This window comes from Priapulus caudatus, unplaced genomic scaffold, assembly GCF_000485595.1.
Source record: "Priapulus caudatus unplaced genomic scaffold, Priapulus_caudatus-5.0.1 Scaffold226, whole genome shotgun sequence".
Lineage (NCBI taxonomy): Eukaryota > Metazoa > Priapulida > Priapulimorpha > Priapulimorphida > Priapulidae > Priapulus > Priapulus caudatus.
In genome coordinates this window covers 27,749-49,756 of record NW_014577287.1, presented here as the reverse complement: position 1 = coordinate 49,756, position 22,008 = coordinate 27,749, and the positions used below count along the sequence as shown (strand labels likewise).

The 22,008-nt window shown below is 42.1% G+C and overlaps 1 protein-coding gene across 1 annotated transcript; it reads right to left on the bottom strand.

The window, feature by feature from the left end:
• Positions 1–379: 379 nt before the first annotated feature.
• LOC106807633 (forkhead box protein O-like) lies at positions 380–13,459 on the bottom strand. The gene is made up of 3 exons (XM_014810042.1): positions 12,627–13,459; positions 11,156–12,285; positions 380–1,104 (listed from the first exon to the last, which is right to left on the bottom strand). The coding sequence occupies exons 1-2, from the start codon at positions 13,017–13,019 to the stop codon at positions 11,161–11,163; spliced, it is 1,518 nt and encodes a 505-aa protein (XP_014665528.1). The 5' UTR covers positions 13,020–13,459; the 3' UTR covers positions 380–1,104; positions 11,156–11,160.
• Positions 13,460–22,008: the final 8,549 nt, after the last annotated feature.

Genomic DNA, 22,008 nt, shown 5'->3' with positions numbered 1-22,008 from the left:
ATCGAACAGAATAGCAAAATAGGAAGTATAATGCAGCAATTTAACCATAAAACGTGAACAGAATCACTTACATTTTGTGAAAAAGTGGACATAATTTTTTAACTTTTACTAGCTGGATTAAATGCCATGTAAATTGTAATAACGTATGCACCCGCACAGATTATTACACGAGTATCTATATAATCTGTTTACCAGTTCACCTTTTCACGTATGCCTGACATACATTACCTACCCTAAATATTTATCATCATGGCACCGGAATTAAATGCTCCAGTGACGCCAAGACTGGCCGTGCATCAAACTGATCCGAACTGGTAGCATTTGACACGAGGTGTGGTGTTTGACACATACATGTATATCTTTTACGATATGTTAGACATTAGTAATGACCAACCACACGGCAGACTGGTGTCACCGTTACTAGCGTAAACTTTAGTAATGACCAACCACACCACAGGCTGGTGTCACCATTACTAGCGTAAACTTTAGTAATGACCAATCACGCAGCAGGCTGGTGACGGCAGGCTGGTGTCACCGTTACTAGTGTAAACTTTAGTAATGACCAACCCCACGGCAGTCTGAAGTCACCATTGCTGAAGTAGGTATGACTGAATGATGTTGATGTCACTGTTGCCAGCATTAGCAGTAATCTAGTAATGACCAATCGCCTGACAAAATGGTATTACATGTAACTGCATAAGTAGTAGCGATGCACTATCCATCAGCATTTCGTGGTATTTGCTACAATGCCTACTGTAGTGTGTTGCCTCCATTACCAGTCTGTGTCGTAGCTGTGAATAATAGTCGAACAGCAGTATCACCAATACCAGTGTATGCTCTATGCAGCACGCTATGATGAGATCGACCACGGTGTCACCGGTGCTCCGACACACAGTGCAGTATAGACCAGCGTCATGGCGGCATACTGCAGTGTCTACACTGTTGGAGTGCATACTGCCGTACTATCTTGCAGCTAGTAGCTTAGAAGCAAGATGAAGCTTTTGATTCAATGTAGATGTACACCCTTGATCCATGAGTTGAGCTGATTTTGTCGAAGTTCCCCACCCATGAAGACATCTCATATTAAAGGCATCTATAGGCCACCTGCAACAACAATAAGAGAAAGCGCATTTCAATTAAAATACACAACGGCAGCTATTTGGTCCGACACTGTACGACGTTTCTCTACAGTCTACACGTTAGGGAGACAGCTTAGGAAAATGCAATTACTGAAATGAAACTAGTTGCCCTTTTATGCGAGTATATAAGATAGCGTATCGATAGGATAATGCTTCGCTTGCATAGATATACAATAAAAAAACGAAATCTCTGTAGGAATGCCTGCTCAACAGGCTCTTCATTAGGATCATGCCGAGCCAGTTTCTAAAATTGTGTCATGTCGTTACCATTGTGTGAATTTTCTTCTGTGAGCTTTATACTGTAGCAATGGGTGCTGACAGTGCCTGTATCTCGGCAGAATGTTGTATATAGAGTAGGCTGTATACTATAGCAGATACTAGCAGGTTGAATTATCTAGAACAGGGATGGGCAACTTTTATTAAATGTTGCCACAGATAAGGCAAATTCGTCACACCACGGAGGAATTAAGACACTGTGTTACTAAATCAACGAGTCAAAAATTTGTTTATTAAAGTTAGTAAATTTATAAAAGTTTTGTAAAATGTTGTCGTACGTGCAAAAACATGACACACCCAATTTCGCCACACTTCATCAGTGATTTCCACTGATTTGCCACTTGTGGCGATGATTTTCAGCGGGATTGTGACCCACTGCTCCAGCAGTTCATTGTGTATTGTAACAATGAATGTGCCCTGTGGAAATCCCTTGAATATTCTAACAGTATTACAATGTATTAGTATGTTGTATAATGTAAATATTACTTGAATACTTGTAGCAGTATTAGTAGTTTAGTACTACACTGTACAAGTTTGAAACTGCAGTATTGTGTGAAGGTACAGTAGCTCTTATCAGTTTGTAACAGTTTCCCCTTAGTGGGACACGTTTGGATTTTGCGATGATAGCGCCCCATCACACCCAGAAAACGAATCGTGAACAAGCTCGTTGTAAAAGCTAGAAGCATAACTTTTCTTCCATTATACTTTTATAAGTTTCCGCTTGTGAGGGACAATACTGCCGCGTTAGGAAATTTACTACACAATGTTTAGCATTTGGAATTACGAAAGAAAGCTACAACTTAGCGCCTCACTCACTGAGCACTTATAGTTATATGAAAATAGGATATCATATATATACAGCCTTGTTTTTCTCTCTCCCTATATTGTATCAAGAGTACATAATAGAGATGATTGTACATGATAGTACATGATAGAGATCTCTATTATGTACTCTTGATTGTATTTGTATTGGTCGTTCTCACTAGATTGTCATTTCTATAAAAACAGGCGGATTTATGTGAAGCAGCCAAGGCTAGGGAAGGAACCAGATTACATGTACATACAGAAGACAGAAGGCGGACATAACACAGATAAACGAATAGACGCGTGTATATTCACAGCTACTAATGCCGCTTTTATACTGGGGTTTATCCCGCTTCAGGTCCGAACCTGAAGCGGGATAAACCCCAGTATAAAAGGTCGAAACACCCTTAGCCCGAGCTAAAGTTATCCCGTTCTAGGGGGTGGTTCAGGTCCGCTTCAGACCCGAGCTAACGTCAGTATAAAAGGTATCTCGACTTTAGCCCGCTTCTTAAATTCCCCCCCCCACAAACCCTCCCCAACTACCCCATTTATACTGGGGTTATCCCGCTTCAGGTCCGCGACCTGAAGCGGGATAAACTCCATGTATAAAAGGTCGAAAAACACTTACCACCGAGCTAAAGTTATTCCACCTCAAGAGGTGGTTCAGGGTCCGCTTCAGACCCGAGCTAATTGTCAGTATAAAACGACTTATCCCGAGCTAAAGTTATCCCGCTTCAGAAGCGGGCTAAAGTCGTGCGCAGTATAAAATGACTTATCCCGAGCTAAAGTTATCCCGCTTCAGAAGCGGGCTAAAGTCGTGCGCAGTATAAAAGCGGCATAACAGTGTCAAGATAGCCTAGTCTCCGAGTTTCTAGAAGAGCAACATCTGTGAAAGGTCTCCTAACTAGGACCAGGACTCACTTTTAGGACTATTTGACTTCACTAGTAATGCAGAATTGTACATAAGAGAACTTCCGTCAGCTAGTAAGGGTATCTAGACACCCCGCAACGTATCTCAGTACACGCACGGCATTTAAATGGCTCTTATTAATTAAAGTGAGATCGGTAACCGGATAGCACTCGGCGGGGTTTGCACAGTGGCAGCGGCGGCAGTGGGAGTCTCAGTTTAGCTCTGCTAGAGGACGCATCGTGGACCACTGCGCGCCTGTCTCGCTCGACTTGCTTGGCTAACGGCCAGAACCTGAGCGCAAGCTCCCCCGACGTCTGAGTGCCTTTCAACGCTGCGACGCGATCAAACGGATAGCCATACTTCGCTACGGCGCTCTGCACTACTGTACGTTGACAGCTTTATTTCAACCATCACTCTTCATCAAATTCAGCTGTCATCTCTTCAGCTTTCATGCTCTTAATCAAATTACGACCCGGTCCCATGCCGGCTCGATACAATATACCAACATTATACAACGCCTTTGAATAGTATTCGGCAGTGGATGGCCGATGATGTCAAACACACTACGGACTGGAAACTGCAGCACGGTTGGTCGAAGATCCCAACAGTGTGCAGGCTTCCACAAATAGTTGAAATGCGCGATTATCTACAACGATAATTTATTCATACGGCTAATGCACCTGCGGATTGTGTGCAGCAGCGGCCTACGCGTGCACTCGGCGGACACTTGGCCACGCGCTGCAAGAAAGCAAGCAGCGGGGTACCGCTCGATAGTGTATCGATTAATGACCAGCGCATAAATCCTACAGATCAATCGATGCCTACTGTACACCCGACGAGTCTACTCTACCTAATTGGAACAATCGCTGACGGTGCTTACGTGAACTGTCAGATAGTGGGGGCACTGGGGGGCTAGCTGCTGACACGGGTTTAGCGCCGCCACGTGAGGGAAAACACGGCCATACATACGCGTCTGCGACCAGCAAGCATCGTATTTTCCCGTCGATGCGCCGCCCGCCGACCTTTGACACGAACAGCAAAGATCGTCATCGAAGTCTTGATCGATGGAAGGTCCGCAACACGCACGTACAGAAGGGAGCATTTATTTTAAATCTGTCGATACACCCTCAGCCAGAAATAGAAGCAATAATTGCTACGAATTACAACTGTCACGACGCAAGTGCCGTTTTTCCTCTCCCATGTCGCCCACTCCCCCAGCGACGCTCGCCGCACATTCACGCCTACGATCTTCTTCTTCGTGACATTGCAAAATTGCGCCCAAGGTTGCCTGTGCGCGTAGCTCATCGTCGCTACATTGTTAGCCACACACGGCCCTCAGTAATGTCATCATCAGCAGGCTTCAGTGACGCCAAGACTGGCCGTGCATCAAACTGATCCGAACTGGTAGCATTTGACACGAGGTGTGGTGTTTGACACATACATGTATATCTTTTACGATATGTTGCAAAATTGCGCCCAAGGTTGCCTGTGCGCGTAGCTCATCGTCGCTACATTGTTAGCCACACACGGCCCTCAGTAATGTCATCATCAGCAGGCTTTTTAAACCGTTCGCGTTGAATCTAGCCGCGGCTAAAAATAGTTCCTACTACGCGACTTACTGCACTCAGATGAGATTAAAAATGCATGAAACTAGTCGAGCGGGATCCGAGCAAAGCACTTTGGGGCACAGGGAGCCGTTGAAAATGCCGCAGTCAGAGGGCACGTGAAAACATGTATGCACATCGCACGCCGAGATTGAACTTCTCATGACCCCCACCCTCTGCCTGTCTTGTTCCCACACGGCATAATTACGCTTTCAGAAGAACCATTCTCCAAGGACGAACTACTACTATATGTGCATTTACTACTGTGCAGAAGCAGGCTACAGCACATATCAATAAATGATGAGGCAATATTAGTGGCGCCAATCAAGCCGGCCAGACCCAATTGAATTCCTCATTTTATGAATTTATACCACACGATAGTTTACAATTCCACATGACATTTTGCGGCAAAGATTAACTCGAAGCTGTAGTACCGTTACCCCCCCCCCTCCACCATCCACCAACTACTCAGTAAACTGCACGAAGGCCGCAGTGCATGCGTTTACTTGTTAAATGAACAAGGTTGCTTTTAACGACAAGTTGACGGTCGAATCCACGCGGCTGTTGAGTGTCCAGCATCGAAGGCGAGGGGGGGGGGGAGGGGTTCACGATCCACAGTGAACAGACGCCGGCCTTGTAGTCACTCCAAGATTTATCTAAACCTTCAAGTGACCCAGAAACACTACGCTGGGTTCATGGCAGAGTATAAGGTAGGTGATAAATAGTATCTAGTACGCGACAGGGCACTAAATATTGTAATTATCTAGTCGTAATGACGAAGGAAGGACGATCATAATGTAACGGGAGAACGCTTTAGCAACGTAACTGTAAGTGTAACACAATCTTAGATATGTACGCTGGCCATTACGATTTTCAGACACTCAGTTACGTTTCAACGAGCTGGATGAGACTTTAACTAATATTTCACCTTTTGCTGACAACAGAACTAGCCGAACTAGTGGTACAAAACAACAACTGGTTCCAGCAATTTATAGCTAGTCGTGCAAGTTCACTACCTGGTCACGAGCACAAGATGCTATTGTCCACAATGCTTAAATTTCAGGCTTGAAAATTCATTTACTATGAGAAGAATGGGCACTAAAGTTAAAACAGAACATTTAGTGCACACACTAGGCTCCTAGCACACGTATGCGTACACGCACACGGACGCGCACCTACACCAGTGTCAGGTCAGTATGTAAAACACCTTGCAACCAGTAAGGAATAAGTATAGGGAAAAAACACAACAGTACTGAGGTGGTCAATCAAAATCTTGCACGAGCTGAATTAGCACAATTTACTGCTATGAATGAGGTGTTAAGACAAAATTTGAAGCTATAGTGGCGCTCACGAGATCATCAAAATTCGAAATTTAGATTGTATTTCAACCCTATCGGGGCACGAATGATTTGGAAACAGTCCGTTGCTAAATATTGGCGCCACTATAGCTTCAAATTTTGTCTTAACACCTCACCACAATAGCGGTAAATTGTGCGAATTCAGCTCGTGCAAGATTACGATTTACAGCAATACGCTAGCAAATGTAAACGAATATCAGTACCACGAAGGTGAGTGATTAGTGGCCATAATAAGCTGAGGAACGTATACACTAGCTTCTTTATTGGTGGCAAATTTTGATGAGAAAAATCGGTTAAAAATGCGGGAATCGGATGTCTCACTCTTGTGTTATTATCTACTCTTGATGCGGTCCAAGTGCTGCACGGAACTGCGTATGTGCCGGCGAGGAAGAGGACGTATTGATGCAAGTTATTAACTCATGCATGGGAAGACACCAATTGAGTTCACGCTTTCCACAGTGCCGGGCACACTGCAAGTTCGACCCCGCCCACCTAAATATCTTACATACATGGCTTACCTATGAGATCACAAGTCAACCTAGCTGCAAGTAACCGTATCGCTAATATCAATGCGCAGCTTTCGTTATGGAGTCGGATGAGATTAAATCCTACTCAAAATCGCGCACAATAGCAGCGTAGGCCGTAGGGCATCCATGCTAGGAGCTAGCACTGAAAGGAGAGAGCAAGACGTGGCATGCAAAACCCTCTACTCTGTATACCTGACAGTAACCTGAGGAATTCAGCCACGAACGAACGCAAACCAAGAGTGGCAAGTTAGTCAGCCGTGTATTTGAAGATATTGCAGGCCTAAACGGATTATTATATTCGACGTTGCTATACTATACATATGTACGTTCTGCACGCATATGAGAGTCTGCAATCACGCGTACCCCATCTGTAATTTATGAAATGGTTTAGCTACATGAAATCAGGAGTTAATAAAGACAATTTGTCTTATTAAGCTGCGCTGATTGCGAAAATAAACCAAGTACACGATTTTTACAAGCCTAACGCACATGATTTCTTTTTCATTTTCTAGATTACTAAGCCAACTAAAAACTCGCTCACTGCATTACACGTGACATGCAATACGGTCGTTCACAGATCGCAGTCTATCAGTTGCTGCAACCAACCAATCATTTAACAGTTTAATGATTCAACTAATTATTTGTGATAATTATACCGTTTTTAGCTGCGGGGGTAGTAATTCGGTCTCAGCACGCATTTCTGCGGTAGAACAGCTGGGAATGCTGCAGGAAAGGGCAAATCATTTGGCCGCTCTCCCCTGGATTGCAACAAGATAACCTACTATGCGCAGCCAGACTGCCATACCCGGCCGCGAGGTAAAAATAGCACCCAGGCATTTGGCCGCGCTCCAACTAGCACACGCGCGGCTACTGTAGATGGCACAGTCTGAACATGTAGTCCAAGATTTTTAGCTCAAATATGGCCAAACCCGGACATTTTTCAAAACAAGCTGAATTTTTCAGTGCAAAATTGCGCCCAAGGTTGCCTGTGCGCGTAGCTCATCGTCGCTACATTGTTAGCCACACACGGCCCTCAGTAATGTCATCATCAGCAGGCTTCAGTGACGCCAAGACTGGCCGTGCATCAAACTGATCCGAACTGGTAGCATTTGACACGAGGTGTGGTGTTTGACACATACATGTATATCTTTTACGATATGTAGTTTTAATAAAGGCATAGAACGTCATACCAAAAGAAAAATAATACTTATGATGTTCCGACCAAGAAATGGTATCAACATAATTATATGTTGCTGCAATGATGTGGAACATTCCAAACACATAATAGGTGGGGGGGGGGTACTGAAGGGTCAATGGGCATAAAACCATAGAATATTGACATGAGAAGTACTTCTCATGCGTAAACATCATAAAAAGCCTTTCTATGAATTAGTTCAACATACACAGAAACCTATCTACGGAGCCGTGCGACACATGCATATGGTCGGAGCTATGCACCCGGGGTCGAAGCTAAAAGTGAATGATACTGTACATGAAGAACACTGACTTGATGCTTTAATTCCTCATAGACCCCCCCCCCCCCGTACCACCCCACCGTACCATTCGCACAGAACAATGAAGAACTCCATGCTCCATTCCAACTGTCAGACACACTACACTCCTTGACATCTTGATGAGTTACGTGGCCGTCAAAATGAATTAATTCCAAATCGACCTGCCTGCACATCTAATGAATGCATTCACGGCCACTCAGCGGAGGTCCTTACTGCGATGAGCGCTATACGCAGCATACATAACAAGTACCGGCTATGAGTATGACCTATATGCGGGGAAAGAAGCAACGAGGTAACCTTTAAGGTGGCGTAACACGGCCACGCATGTAACGGTAATAGCAGTAACACTGCTCGTGTTAATCTTAGTATTGTCCTAATTGCGAGAACACTGACAGGCCTTGAAGAAAGATTCCAAGCAGAGTGCGCAGCATTCTATTTGAGACGGATCTCACGCATTTGTTTTACAATGAAGCAGAAATTCTTGGAAAATTCACAGTTCAACTAACAAAAGAAATATGACAAAGGACACGGCTAACTTTATAGCACTGCTATATTGATATATATCTACTATTTTTGTTACTTTCATGTTTTTACTAAACCATTTAAAACGATGCAATCACCGACGTATTACGGCCTGTCAGCTGAGTGTAACAATTCTAGACGTTGTAGTAATCAGACATGACATGCGCACATGGTAGTAATTGGAGCACACAATTCATGCACACACAAACAAACCCACGTACCTACACACTCATGCACCCACCATTGCTGCAAGCAAACACACTAACACACAGACGCACCCACACCACACACGCTCTCTCACAACATAATAATATACCCTACATTATATTTCCAATATCAACCATTTATAAAGCCGGTAGGTAAAATCAGCAGGTATATGAATAGTCCAGTGATTGACAACGGAATAAGTGCTTTATCCATTAATTTATCCATGCAATATTCATACAAGGCATGCACCTGACGAGACCTTTTGACTAGAAGTTCAATCATGATATGATACACATCTAGGGGACTAAGAGGGTATGTCCCAAGCCTGCTGTCTGTCTAATTGCACTACATACACTATATACCTTACCTACTCCTATACTTACTAGTTACTACTATATACCTTGCCAACTCCTATACTTATACCTTACTTCATATACCTTGCCTGCTCCCACATTCTACACACAATAACATACCATAATTGGCATAATTCGATTGATTTAAGAAATGAGTGTCAAGTTTCAAACACCAGAAAAATTGCCATTTATAGATGTGCTTAATGTACTCTTGACAATACCAACCAAAGAAGTGTTTGAATTCTTAACCCATCAAATTATTTGAAATTATTATAAAGAAATCAATGTTTTTGATAATAAATAGCATTCTGTGTAAATCTAACAATCTCGAGTTTCTTAGTATATTTACTGTAATTTTCTGCAGTACATTGCCATTTAGAATATCAAATAACAGCCCAGGAATAAATTCTTAGCAAACCAAGAATATTAGAGCAATCCTCTCACTCTACAGATGTATGACCTTTTTGGCATGTAAGATGTTTATATGTATAAATGGGGCTTCAGGCTCCACAGTGGCCTTAAAAGTGTGAGTTGCACGGAATGGTCCTATAAAATTATTATTATTATTACTAATATTATTATTATCAAACTTCATTTATAATCCGCATATTTGCCTTGCAAAATAAAAGTGATGTGGTCAACCAGACCTTTACGCAGACCTGGATGCAGGGGAAGGTTCTACATAGCTATCACAGACGAGCACACTAAAAATACAAAGTACACAGTTTATGTTGTGTTTGCTTCTAGCTATCTATATACAGCATTCTCCAAGCTTTTTCATTATAGCATGGCGGGTGCTGCCTTTACGGTCCTTGTTGCAAATCGCCGAAGGCAGTTTGCGTGCTAGGGGGGTCCGGGGGCTATGATATTTTGCATGGCGGCTATGATATTTAGAGTGGCGGGTGCATTTTAGGATGGCGGGGCTCGACGATAGCCTGGCGGGCCGCCAGGCTATAAGTGCTCTTGGAGAACCCTGATATAGGAACTAGCTAGCTGAAAAGCTCCTAGATTTAGGGTTTCTGCACAACACTGTGTACACACACATGACACGTACACCTATATAATTTATATACCAGTTGGATTGGGTATATATATATGCAGACCAATGTAAAAACTTAAATCATGACACAACTATACCAGGGGTAGAAATTAACTTTTGAACGAGGGAATCCAACGGACTCCTTGACCTCAAAAAAAGGGAGTCTGCAGCAAAATAAGCGAGTCTGCAGACTAAAGTTCAAAACTAAAGATATCAACATTACAATAACGCATACAATTTACATGTGCTTATTTTGAAGATTCATGCGGTTGCACGTCTGCAAAATGTTCTTTGGACATTTTCTGAAAAAAGTACGGCAATTCTGCGAGGCTGTGCTCTGGAACGAACTAATTACTATAGCAGAATTTTCAGGGAGTCACACGAACTCCTCAATATGTCAAATCAGGGAGTCCGACAGTAAATCAGGGAGTATTTGACTCCGGACTCGCGTTAATTTCGCACCCTTTATAGTGTATACACATATAAAATGTGCATAATTAATAAAATGGCATATTACTGAAAATGGCTATATTTGTAAACTATGCTATTAAAGACTACAAATTATTGGGATTCATACGCATTCCTACAAGCAAACCATTGCTGTAGGCCAACCACAGGATATTGGATCACTGCCAAATTCACAGTATTACCAGGCAGAGGTTCTCATTAGTAAAGTGAAGAGAGCATCTGCGATGTAATGCATTTTTGGCCGAATGCCAAGCTTTTTATGCCCATCTGAAGGGACAACGACGCTATAGTATAGATATTAATTTCAAAACCTGGGTATGTGGAAAAGCGATGAGCCTTCGAGGTACGCACAAAGGCCAAAGAACTTGCTGCAGAGCACAGAAAGAGCTATGGCTATTCATTCACTTAGTGTATAAGTATAACTATAAACCCACCTATTTTAATGCACCCAGTGGCTTCCAGGCTGCACAGCATCAGTCGCATTCTGGGGGTTGACATTACCTATGCCATCAAAGTTAAAATCGAGGCTACCCTCGACACTCAGTTCATGTCGTATCACTTGGTCTACATCACACTCTAGTCCCATCATCGTATCAAGGGCCAAGTCCAAGTCACTCGACAAGGCCGGTTGAATTGCCTGAGGAGTGATGGCAGACTGACTGTTCTCTGTGCTTGCCACAGTCGCAAGGTCTGTCCCGACAGGCGTCAACATCGTGAGTGGGCCTTGGGATGAAGGTGTGTAGACGTGGCGACTGACGGCTGTTGAAGACATCATCGGATCCTCGTTAAGGACCGTGTTAGCGTACAGGTTCTGACCGGTGGGCTGCTGAAGGGTCGTGAGCGAGCTGCGAGGGGAGACCGACTGCTGGAGAGGAATGCCAAATCCACTCGACTGTTGGCGCTGCTGAGGCGCACCGGTGCTCGACTGCGAATAGGGTGAACCCACGTAGTTGTTGTATGGCGAGTGAGGGTTACTGCAAGTGCGGTTAGCAGCAGGAGAGTGAGGGAAGTGTGCGGGCGACTGGTAGCCGCTGCCGTACCCACTGCCCTCCGGACTCAGCTCATGCAATGGACTTTTGGTGATCTTCATACTTTCACTCAGCGTTTCCGTCAACTGTTCCGCAAAAAGGTCCATGCTATTGGAGCCGTACGATGAGCCGTTGTACTCCGCATTCCAGGGGATTGGCGACATGGGAGGGACCTCTTTGTCGTGCATGTCCGTTTCTATGGCTGGAATTGGCGACAGCCTGCCACAGCTGCTCGCATTTGAACTCGTGCGAGGTCTGAAGTCAGCTACACTCAGCTGGAACGTGTCCAGCAATTCGCCACCTTCCGAAGACGTGGGGCTACCATTAGCCAATAGAGCGCGCTGTAGTTCTAACTTCTTCTTCACTCTTCCGCGCTTTTTCTCGTACTTGTGAGTGTCCATGGACCCAGTACGACGCCGAATGTTTTTGCCAGGCTTAGCGTCTGGGTTGATCATCCACCAGGAGCTCTTGCCTGTACCTTCGTTTTGCACTCTCATGAACCTGTTGTGTAGCGACAGGTTGTGTCGTATGGAGTTCTGTCAAAATAAGAGAAATTACTGTAGAAGAAAATCACTGAATATAGTATACTCTAAGATTATTTATTTCCAAATGAATTTAGTCATTGCCAATCTAATCAGTAACATATCTCACTAGATGAGCTATATATCTTCCATGTATTACTGCTGTGTTGGACTTTCAACTGCACATAAATATATATGCAAGAACCGTAACCGGGATGTTGGCAAATAAAATACAACATACACAAGGATCTGAATATTACTAGGTACTGTACGTTCAGCCTTCTATGTTTGAAATTACGGACAGTTAACAGACACAAAATCATGTCACAGCACAACTTTACAGTCGTGCAAATTACCTTCCACCCAGCAGAACTGTTGCTATCTCCCTTGTCTTTGAAGTAAGGTACATTTCTAACCATCCAATCATATATCTGTGACAGCGTCAGTCTCTGTTCAGGCGAACTCTGTACTGCTTTAGTGATGAGATCAGCGTAGGACATATTTCCCCATGCATTCCTCCGTGATGTATTTTTTTTAACACCCGTCGCTCCATCGGCCTGATCGAGGAGTTCTTGCGTAAGGTTAACTGCGTTTTCCGACTGTTCCGACACTGGTGACACACCTCCCCGGGGCTCCTCCGGCTCGGGTTTCGGTGGTCGGAATCCATGCCAAGTATTAGCACGAAACCGTGTCTGAGGCTCTAAGCTTGCATCTATATCACCGTTTCCTAACATATCAAACGTATCCATAGCTGTATAGCGAGTAGAATCACTACTGGCGGTGACTGGCGTTATGAATCCAGGGCGCGGTTGCAATCAGCTATGACTGGTGGTTTGCATAACCAACGCAGCACATATTGAACACATTGAAACTAAAACCGCGCTAACACGCACAATTTTACGACGACCACATGCATGGTTAACCTGTCTTTTCGACAACCACAACAAGGTAAGATGGCGACCGAAACTATATTAGGCCGCGTGCAGAATATATAGCTAATATTGCAGGTCAGAAATTACGAACGACACAGCATGGTGCGCGTACAGTGCCATGTGATGTGCGTCATCACGTGCAGCCGAACAGCCACTTGCTTGGTACGGTATCTGCGCGACACCTATTTTATGCTAGCTACGCGAGGTTCGTGGCCATCTCTACTACGCCTAATAATGGATAAGTAGTGCGAAGTAAGCAAGCAGCGTGGCACATTTACGCGGTGACCCCGGATGTGTAAGGTCGTGTTGGGTTTATATCATAAGGCAAGAGAGTTTGTTGAATGTGTCATCAGTCTACCGCGACAACACAAAGATTTATTACACGAATACACGATAAAACCGACCGTACTTTCTGCATATATACGGAACCAGCGGAGATAGAGAGAGATACACACCTGCGCTAATTGCCACGAAGATATACCAGTACGATATATTGTTAAAATACCTTGACATTTTATAGCAATGAATATTATATATACGTACGACGTATGTCTTATATATACAATTATTAACACCATGCATCTAACATTAGCAAATCCTACACAAAACTATTGCATACTTATTTTTAACTTCGATGTTGGCGCATTGCTAAATATTTTAGATTAAAGCAAAAATAATAACAATGTGTGTACATGATTTAGTAAAAACTTACATTTTATCAACGGCCTTATTGAAATCGTAGCGGATACATATGTATTACATACATATTATTACATAGTAACATTGAAACCGCCGGGCCTTAGACTGCCAGTTCAGCCGCAATTATCTTAATTGTTGGGTGATATCAGTTATTAGGTATATTATATATTTGTATCTGTTGTTCTTGAAGGAATTTTCTGGAGTCATCCCATTCGCTATGGCCAACCATACCCTCGTTATATAGACGCGTAAACCCAGCGAAATTCGCCGATTCAGTATACTAAACTGACTCTAGATTTCAGGCGACTCAGTTCGCCTAGTACGGATTTGCGTGGTGACTTTTCTGACCCTGTAACTTAACTTTATAACATAAACCCCAAATCGCAAAACCGTCATTTGTTGCAACAGTGCCACCAATTTTCCGCACGATGGTGGCGTTCTTACGTACTATTCATGATGAATAGGAGTTTAATACATAGTAATCACTTAAAATATATGAATTTATCGAATTTTGATTTCATAAGCATGAACGCACTAAGATACAACCGTGAAACGGCCACTTACAATCACGATGTGTTAATTAGATGTAGATTTGGACAATAAAAGTGTATAATTTAAAAGCAAACATCAGCATAGACATATTTTAATCTGTTTTGTGCAACGTTATTTACGAGGTATATCATTAATTAAATTACATTACATGAAATCAAAACGTAACATTACAACATGTTTGCAAATGTGCGCGCATTTATCCATCCGTTTGCAGTCAGTGGCAGCGCGTGCATGCGTCTGTACGTGGGTGGATCACTGATCTCTACTATACTAAGTATAGTATAGTAATTTAGTAAGTTTAGTACTTTTAAGTAACTTAGTACTTTTAAGTAAATTAATAGTAAGTTAGTATAGTAGAGATCAGTGGGGTGGATGCATGCGTTTTTGCATGAATAATAAATATCTTTTATAAAGCAGACTATTGGCGCTAGGTGGCAGCACGTACTTACAAACTAGCAAAGCCACAGGGTAAAGAAAATAAGGTAACTATAATTATTATAATAGCAATCCAAATTAGCTCATAATATAAAACCTATCTACGCATTAGTACCAGAATAAAATAGTTTAATTATGCTGGGGCAAATCACTGCTTGCTGTCGTATGAGTTGTAATAAATTATTAAATTTATTAAAATTATTCATAATATAATAAGCGATATATTATTGAAAATCCGCATATTTATAAAATCCATTTATATATACTTCTAAAACTAGCACTGAAATGGTATAGATTGAAAATGGGATATGAAAGCGCAAAATTATAACATGTGCTTGTGCATATTTGTTAGCAATAAAGAAACCAGTAGATAAATTAATTGCGCTTCAACGCCAAATTAAAACAATGAATTATTTAGGGTGAATATAAGGATATAATATAAAATAATAATATAGAATAAATTAAGTATAAATAATACAGTCATTGTTTTGGGAACCAACAAACAAATAGAAGTTGCAATTTCAAAATCGATGAAATTGAGAAGCATGACTAATTCATATGATTTCGATGTAATAAAACACATTACATGGATGTTCACTATCTATCGTTATACATATTATCAAGAGCAGATAAAGAAGGAGAGCGTACAAGGGTAAAATGCTGAAACGATGCTGCAGTATTAGTCGAATTAATAAACTTTTCCCGTTTTATTTTGAGGATCCTTTGCAGTATTATTGATTAGCTGTCTTACCTTGTTCATATAAAACAAACCGCATGTCCCTACGATGCCCCTACGCTGAGATAATGAGCGGTGAAAATCTGGTATTAGACGCGTGTAGGTAGCTGAATAAAGTGGATGCGAAGCGGCGTAAGGCATGTGGGAGGGGAGGTTTAGGAGCCGATATCTCCGCCTAGGAGTATCGTATTGACAAGCGGTAGGTCTTGTTGTAGAGAGCAAGGAATTCTGCTTAATGCAATACCATGAAATTATTCTAGACTCGCAGGCAAAGTAGAATAATGTAGTCGTAAAATAGCACTATTTTCCCGTTTTTCCGTTGTACACTCTAGGTATTATTAGCTCTTGATATATATGGCCGCATATTACTTTCCTGCACTGCGATACTAAGCCGTTTCACTGGTAAGCCGTCCTATTTGTGTGTGCTACCTAATCGACTGTAATACTATAATGAGATTACCTACCCGGCGATGTCACTAAACTCTTCAGCGTCAGTAGATAGGCCCTCCATATATAGATGTCTGCCCTCCATGATATCAGGAGTATATAATAGAATCTTCTATTATATACTCCTGATGATATCTGTCTACTGACCGTCGGCCCAGCCTCTTGCAAGGCTTGGCGTTGTTCTAAGCTAAAGACATCTCCCCAGATAGTTTGATCTAGCATCCGCGGCCCTTTGCTATCCTATACTAATGCCATGCCTTCATCTGAGATTATGAATTTGGGACTCACGCATGCGCACGCACGCATGCACGCACGCACGCACGCACGCACTCATTTACTCACGCACGCACGCACGCACGCACGCACGCACGCACGCACACACACACACATATATATATATATATATATATATATATATATGCATATTTTATGGAAATAATCTAGACGTGAAAAAATGCATACGCGCATTGCACGTCGTCGAATGATACTGCCTATTGTCTCTAGATTGAACAATATAGTCCTTTAGAAGGCATGCTGTGTAACTAACCATATATAGACGGCTTGCGCGTGATCATTAATTTTCTTGTATATTTCGTATTAAAGTTTCGCAGAATAATTCGAAGCACTATATGACAGGAATTCTGTGACAAAAACTCAGTATTATTCCAACAGAGGGCAGCAGTTCAACGCACATTCAACGCATACTCAACTTACATGCATGCTAAACGACTACGAAATAGCGCGAACGCGCGGTAACAGAGTTTGCAATGAATGTTCATAATGTACACACCGTAAAATGAATGAATTTAAATTATTACATTTAAATAAATTCGCAATTTACTTATTATCGAAGCTCATTGAAATTGTTTAAATTTCGTATTCTAATAAAAGGATCAATGATTATATTTCAATAACCGGCCATTAATGGACCGTATTAATTATTTATTTAATCAAATAGGTTAATAATTATATTAAATTGACGGCCCATTTACGGATCGTTATTTTGCAAAGCGAGGATACTAGCGGTTAGATGACAATGTCCCTGGGGTGAGCTTTGGGTTAGTGTTATGGTTAAACTTAATGTAAGAATTAGTGTTAGTGTTAGAGTAAGGATTAGGGTCATTGACAGAGGGTAAGATTAAGGGTAAGGATTAGGATTAGGGTTACGGTTACGGTTACGGTTAGGGTTAGAGTTAAGGTTATGGTTGGGGTTGGGTGTTAGGGTTGGGGTTGGAGTGGGGGTTGGGGGTTGAGTTTAAGGTTGGGATCAGGGCTAGAGTAAGGGTTCAGTTTTGAGCTATGTGAGCACAATCGCATGTTATGCTGTTGTCGTCAGAAGATGTACAAACTGTGGGCGTGAATATTATGACAGTATTAGCGTTTTGTGACAAAAGAAGCAGCGCGCAAAAAACAAGCAATCAATAAAGCGAGACAAACCTGGATTTTAGATGTTAACTTTATAAATGTCGTGAAAAAAATCAAGTCATCGATCAATCTGTTACATATACAAGCATTGCTATGAGGTCGCCACGTGAACGAGCGACAAATTACCCCTTTCTTGTATAATCTAACTATATGCGTTCCTAGAAGATTCTCCCGCGCTTCTATTTTTAGTTCGTTTGGTACTGTAGCTTTTTCGTGCCCAATTTGCTTCGCGAAATAAAACCACTAGTATATCGACCATATCCCCAGACTGGTGAACACACACGTGGCATACATTAAAACCTGAAGATTGTTGTACGATTAACGTGATATCATTTCGGAAGAACATATCCGGGACTTCGTCCGATCGTCTGTTGGTTTAAACGCGGATGTGAGTTTCCTCGGAGCGGGCATGCCGCAGGAAACACAGGAAAGCATAACATTGCGGATGTGCTGGGGTGCGTGCGCGCGTGCATATCCTTGCGTCCGGAAAAACCAACTTGTTTGATTGCATCTGTCTGCACTCTGGTAATTTATACTCACAACGTTCACAAATATTCCCAGCTGCGAGGCATGATATTTAGTGCAACAGTATCCCCGTGCAGTACTGCGTTACATCTCAACAGCAGCTATTTGGGCTCCAGTGTGGTAGCGCCGCGTGGGGAAAGCGAACGCGCGCAAGCATGTTAGGATTGGGATGTTTGGAGCTGATGTATGCAGTGTCGAGTCGAGCCTGGGCACGGTGTGGGGTGGTGGTGGGGGAGTGTGAGGTTGTGATGGCGTGTATGTGTGGGGGCGTGCGACGGGTGACGTTGGAAATTGGAAGCGCGGCACATGGTGGTAGAGATGTGAGGAGGGGTGGGGTGGGGGGGGGGAGAATGTGGGCAGACATCCTTACTGTGTTTATCGCAGTTAATTGAACTGTCGAAGCTGCCGTGTAGCATATCCTGCTAAACTCACACAATTCAAAACACGTTCTTACACGCAAAAACCTTATAATGTAGGTCAACGTCTAAGGAATTATGAAATATAGATATATACTCTCCATATTATAATATTATCCGTTCAAAAGCAAGGAAACTATAGGCGACGTGCGAGCGCTGATGAAATGGGGCTAGCAAGGTGGATATATACACCTGTACAATATTCATCGAGTATATAGTCGAATTATGTTTCAGAAGATGAAAACATAAATTACAAATTTATTAATAATCACATCTTACCTATTCAATAACGATACTGTACGTAATAGCGCCGCGCAGATCGTATGCGCCCCTTCAAGTATTCGAATGTAGTTACGTATAGCCACGTTTTTCAAACTAGACGTTCCGTTTGTAGTATCGGTGAAAATTTGAGCTGTCAGTGTACGAAATAAAAAAAGTTTAACTATTTAACTATAGTCGTTACGCAGTAAGTCATAAAACCGTAAATATACTGAATTTTAAATTACGAACTAGAATACACACCTTATAGTTATTATACATACGTTTGTACACTTTTTCACTCACAGATATATTTCCGCTATTTTACTTCTATTTTCAAATCGCAGTAAAGGAAGATCTTAATAATTAAAAATATTATTATAATAACAATAATTCTGAAAACGAAATTGATTACGACCACAGACTATGTAAGCGAATTGTTAAAATAATTAATAAATTTGTATATAAATTATTGAATAAAATATTATTGAAATATTCTACGACGAAGACTTCTACGACGTTAAGATTCATTTGTCTGACAAATATAGTTACTTAACCGCTGGCTTTGATGTTTTTTTCACGCCTTGACGGCAAAAAACTTGGGAGTTAAGTAGTATGTCAGCGGCCCCATTAGGCAAGATCATGTAGCAAAATCATTCGCACACGCGCAGATGAGTAATCGACATTGATAGAAAAACAGCAAAACATCGGACGTTGAAGGCGGTAGCTGAACATGCGCTGAATGATCGCGGGAGCATCAGCCATGTTTGATATATGCGCTTAAATTGCTTTGCATTAAATCCGAACCATAAAGTAAGCTTATTACACGATGTAAATTAAGATGTGGTAGTTGTTATGTGGTGATAGGTGATGTGGTCGTGCCATGGTATAAGTTATGAAACACAGCTTGATTTTGGGATTTTAGTAAAAATAAAACTTCAACTAGAAAGATAGATTAGATATATACATAATTCCCAAAAAATATAGAATAATGAATCGAAACCGCTCGAAAAAACGAAAGGAGCAATCAAATTAAATGCACATGACGCTAACAACTATGAGCTAGCATCATTTCATGTTTTACTATGTGTTACCGGCAACAATTTATGTAAAGCTATAAAGAAGGTATGCATTAAGCTCATGGTCACATAAATAGGCGCGAATGTATACTTTGCCATATGAGAGAAAGCTTTACGACATGTAATTATATAGCAATATGCCGATAATTCTGCATCGCTAAAACCTAGCTGTGATACGCATATAGTTGCAATGTTAATATGCCGTCATTATTTGCCTAGCCTAGAATATCCCAGGGGTATGTTGCAGGAAAAGATTATTCTAAAACGAGGTGATCGTGAAACATATGTAGGTCCTGGCCCTCATGCCGTTCCTCTAATGTTTCTACTGTAGGGAATCATGCATATAGGGGTTTATATTAGTTACAAAATAAACTATCATCTTGCAAAGAAAATAGTAGCGTTCAAGCGCCCATCACTGCTCTGAAGGTCCCTGTTTCCTCTTTGGCCTGCGCCCCTTATAACACCATGTAGCTCTAACGACTAGATATACCAATGTATGCACAGTTTATCGATACATAAATCCCTTAAATTACCCTCTAATCTAACCTGGCAATTGCAGTATATTTCATAAGTTGTGATCTTGATATTCGACGTAGGATTCCTCATTTCTCGTGTATCACTATACTCACTATTCAACGTACGGGATAGGTGAACAAGAAACAGCAAGACTACATGACCTACAGCCGCTTACCAGAGCATGTCTAACCCCGAGGAAATTCTAATCATTCTGCCTACATATCATCATATCATCTTTCTCTCTGCTCACGCAACTGTTGTTCATTTTGATTTTAATTTTGAGCATCGCCCCCGCGCAGAATATAACGTTTCCTTTTTTTTCCACGCGCGCGGCTGCCGGGCAGTCAGTAAACAAGGCAGGGTATATATACGGGCGCCATTGTGTGCGTGTTCTATTTTGAATGCCCGTAGGCTGGGTCTATGGTCTACTGTAATAATCGGCAGATCCCGTTACAGGTCGCACAACAGTCGTATTTTTAACCGGGCAGCGGGGGAGCAGCAAGGTTTCCTATAACCGTGGTCAGATGGCTATTAAAGCGAGTGACGGCCCCATCGTTAGTCCACTGCTGGCGGATTCTCATTACACGAGTGCACGAGTGTGCAACGAATATGTCAATAAATTCTCGTGATAAACAAAATTACGTTCATTATTGATACAGCATTATTATCTTACGCATGGATTCTATATTGCTATTATCGAGGTAGCTCTATATATGAAAAATTCAATATAGTTTACATAATATATTTAATTCTATACGAATCTCCACAGTCATGGTTAATAAGAGTACGATGTTCTGCCACTGTTGATTGTGAGACGACATTATATTTGATCGTAATGTGGCGTTTATATATACTGGTATTATACCGCTACGTATTTTATCGTATTTTATCGCTTTACCTACAAAACACAGCGAATGATAATTCCCTGCGTGTAAAACATTCGGATGGTGTAGAGTGTAGACGAACACGAATGTGAAAATGCTGAAAACCAGCGTTCTTCTGCAGCGCATGATTCCATCAATCACAGCAAGTGTACATTCTAATTAATAAGCCATCTACTATATATATACATATATATTATATAAATAAATAAATAAATATATATATGCATAGAAAAATTCTCGGATATTTCAGAAGAAACACGCCGAGTTTAGTGCGTTTATTCTATAGGGGAAAAATCCACATTTCCAATTCCCTAAATTGTATATAGAAACCTTCCGGCCCTATACTGAACATTGCTTCGGCCACGTAGTTTGATGTAAAATGATGAAAAAAACACCCTGCGTATTCCTAACGGCTTTTATTTATATATATGGAACTGGTGTATTCTTCACGAACACAATGGCGCACAGCGTGGAGGGACATGCGCAATGCTGCATACAGGCGTTAGCCTTGCGTTTGGCGCCGCTATGGGCGCACTATTATCCCGGTCTACTATTTCACCCCGCATCGTAATAGTTTCCCAAGGCCGACTGCTCGCGCTTGGGATTCCCAAACATGGAAACGCAACGAGGGTTCTTCGAGGTAGACTCGCACTGCGCAGCCGCGCGCGCTGCGTTGTGCGCGTGGAGAATACCCGATCTCTCGTAGTGGTTCCAGCGGCCGGTGCCCATCTTAGTAGCTAGTGCTAACGCATCATCCTCGGCCCGTCTCGACGATGCCCGGATAAGGAGCGGTTACCGCCTCTTTGCGTCGAGAGGAGCCGACTGAAAGAGGGT

Bases quoted from the DNA above. Each gene is read 5' to 3' on its own strand.
- LOC106807633 (XM_014810042.1), bottom strand. From the start codon at position 13,019: ATGGATACGTTTGATATGTTAGGAAACGGTGATATAGATGCAAGCTTA. The intron at 12,286-12,626 runs GTAATTTGCACG...TTATTTTGACAG, and splicing joins ACAGTTCTGCTGGGTGGAAG to AACTCCATACGACACAACCT.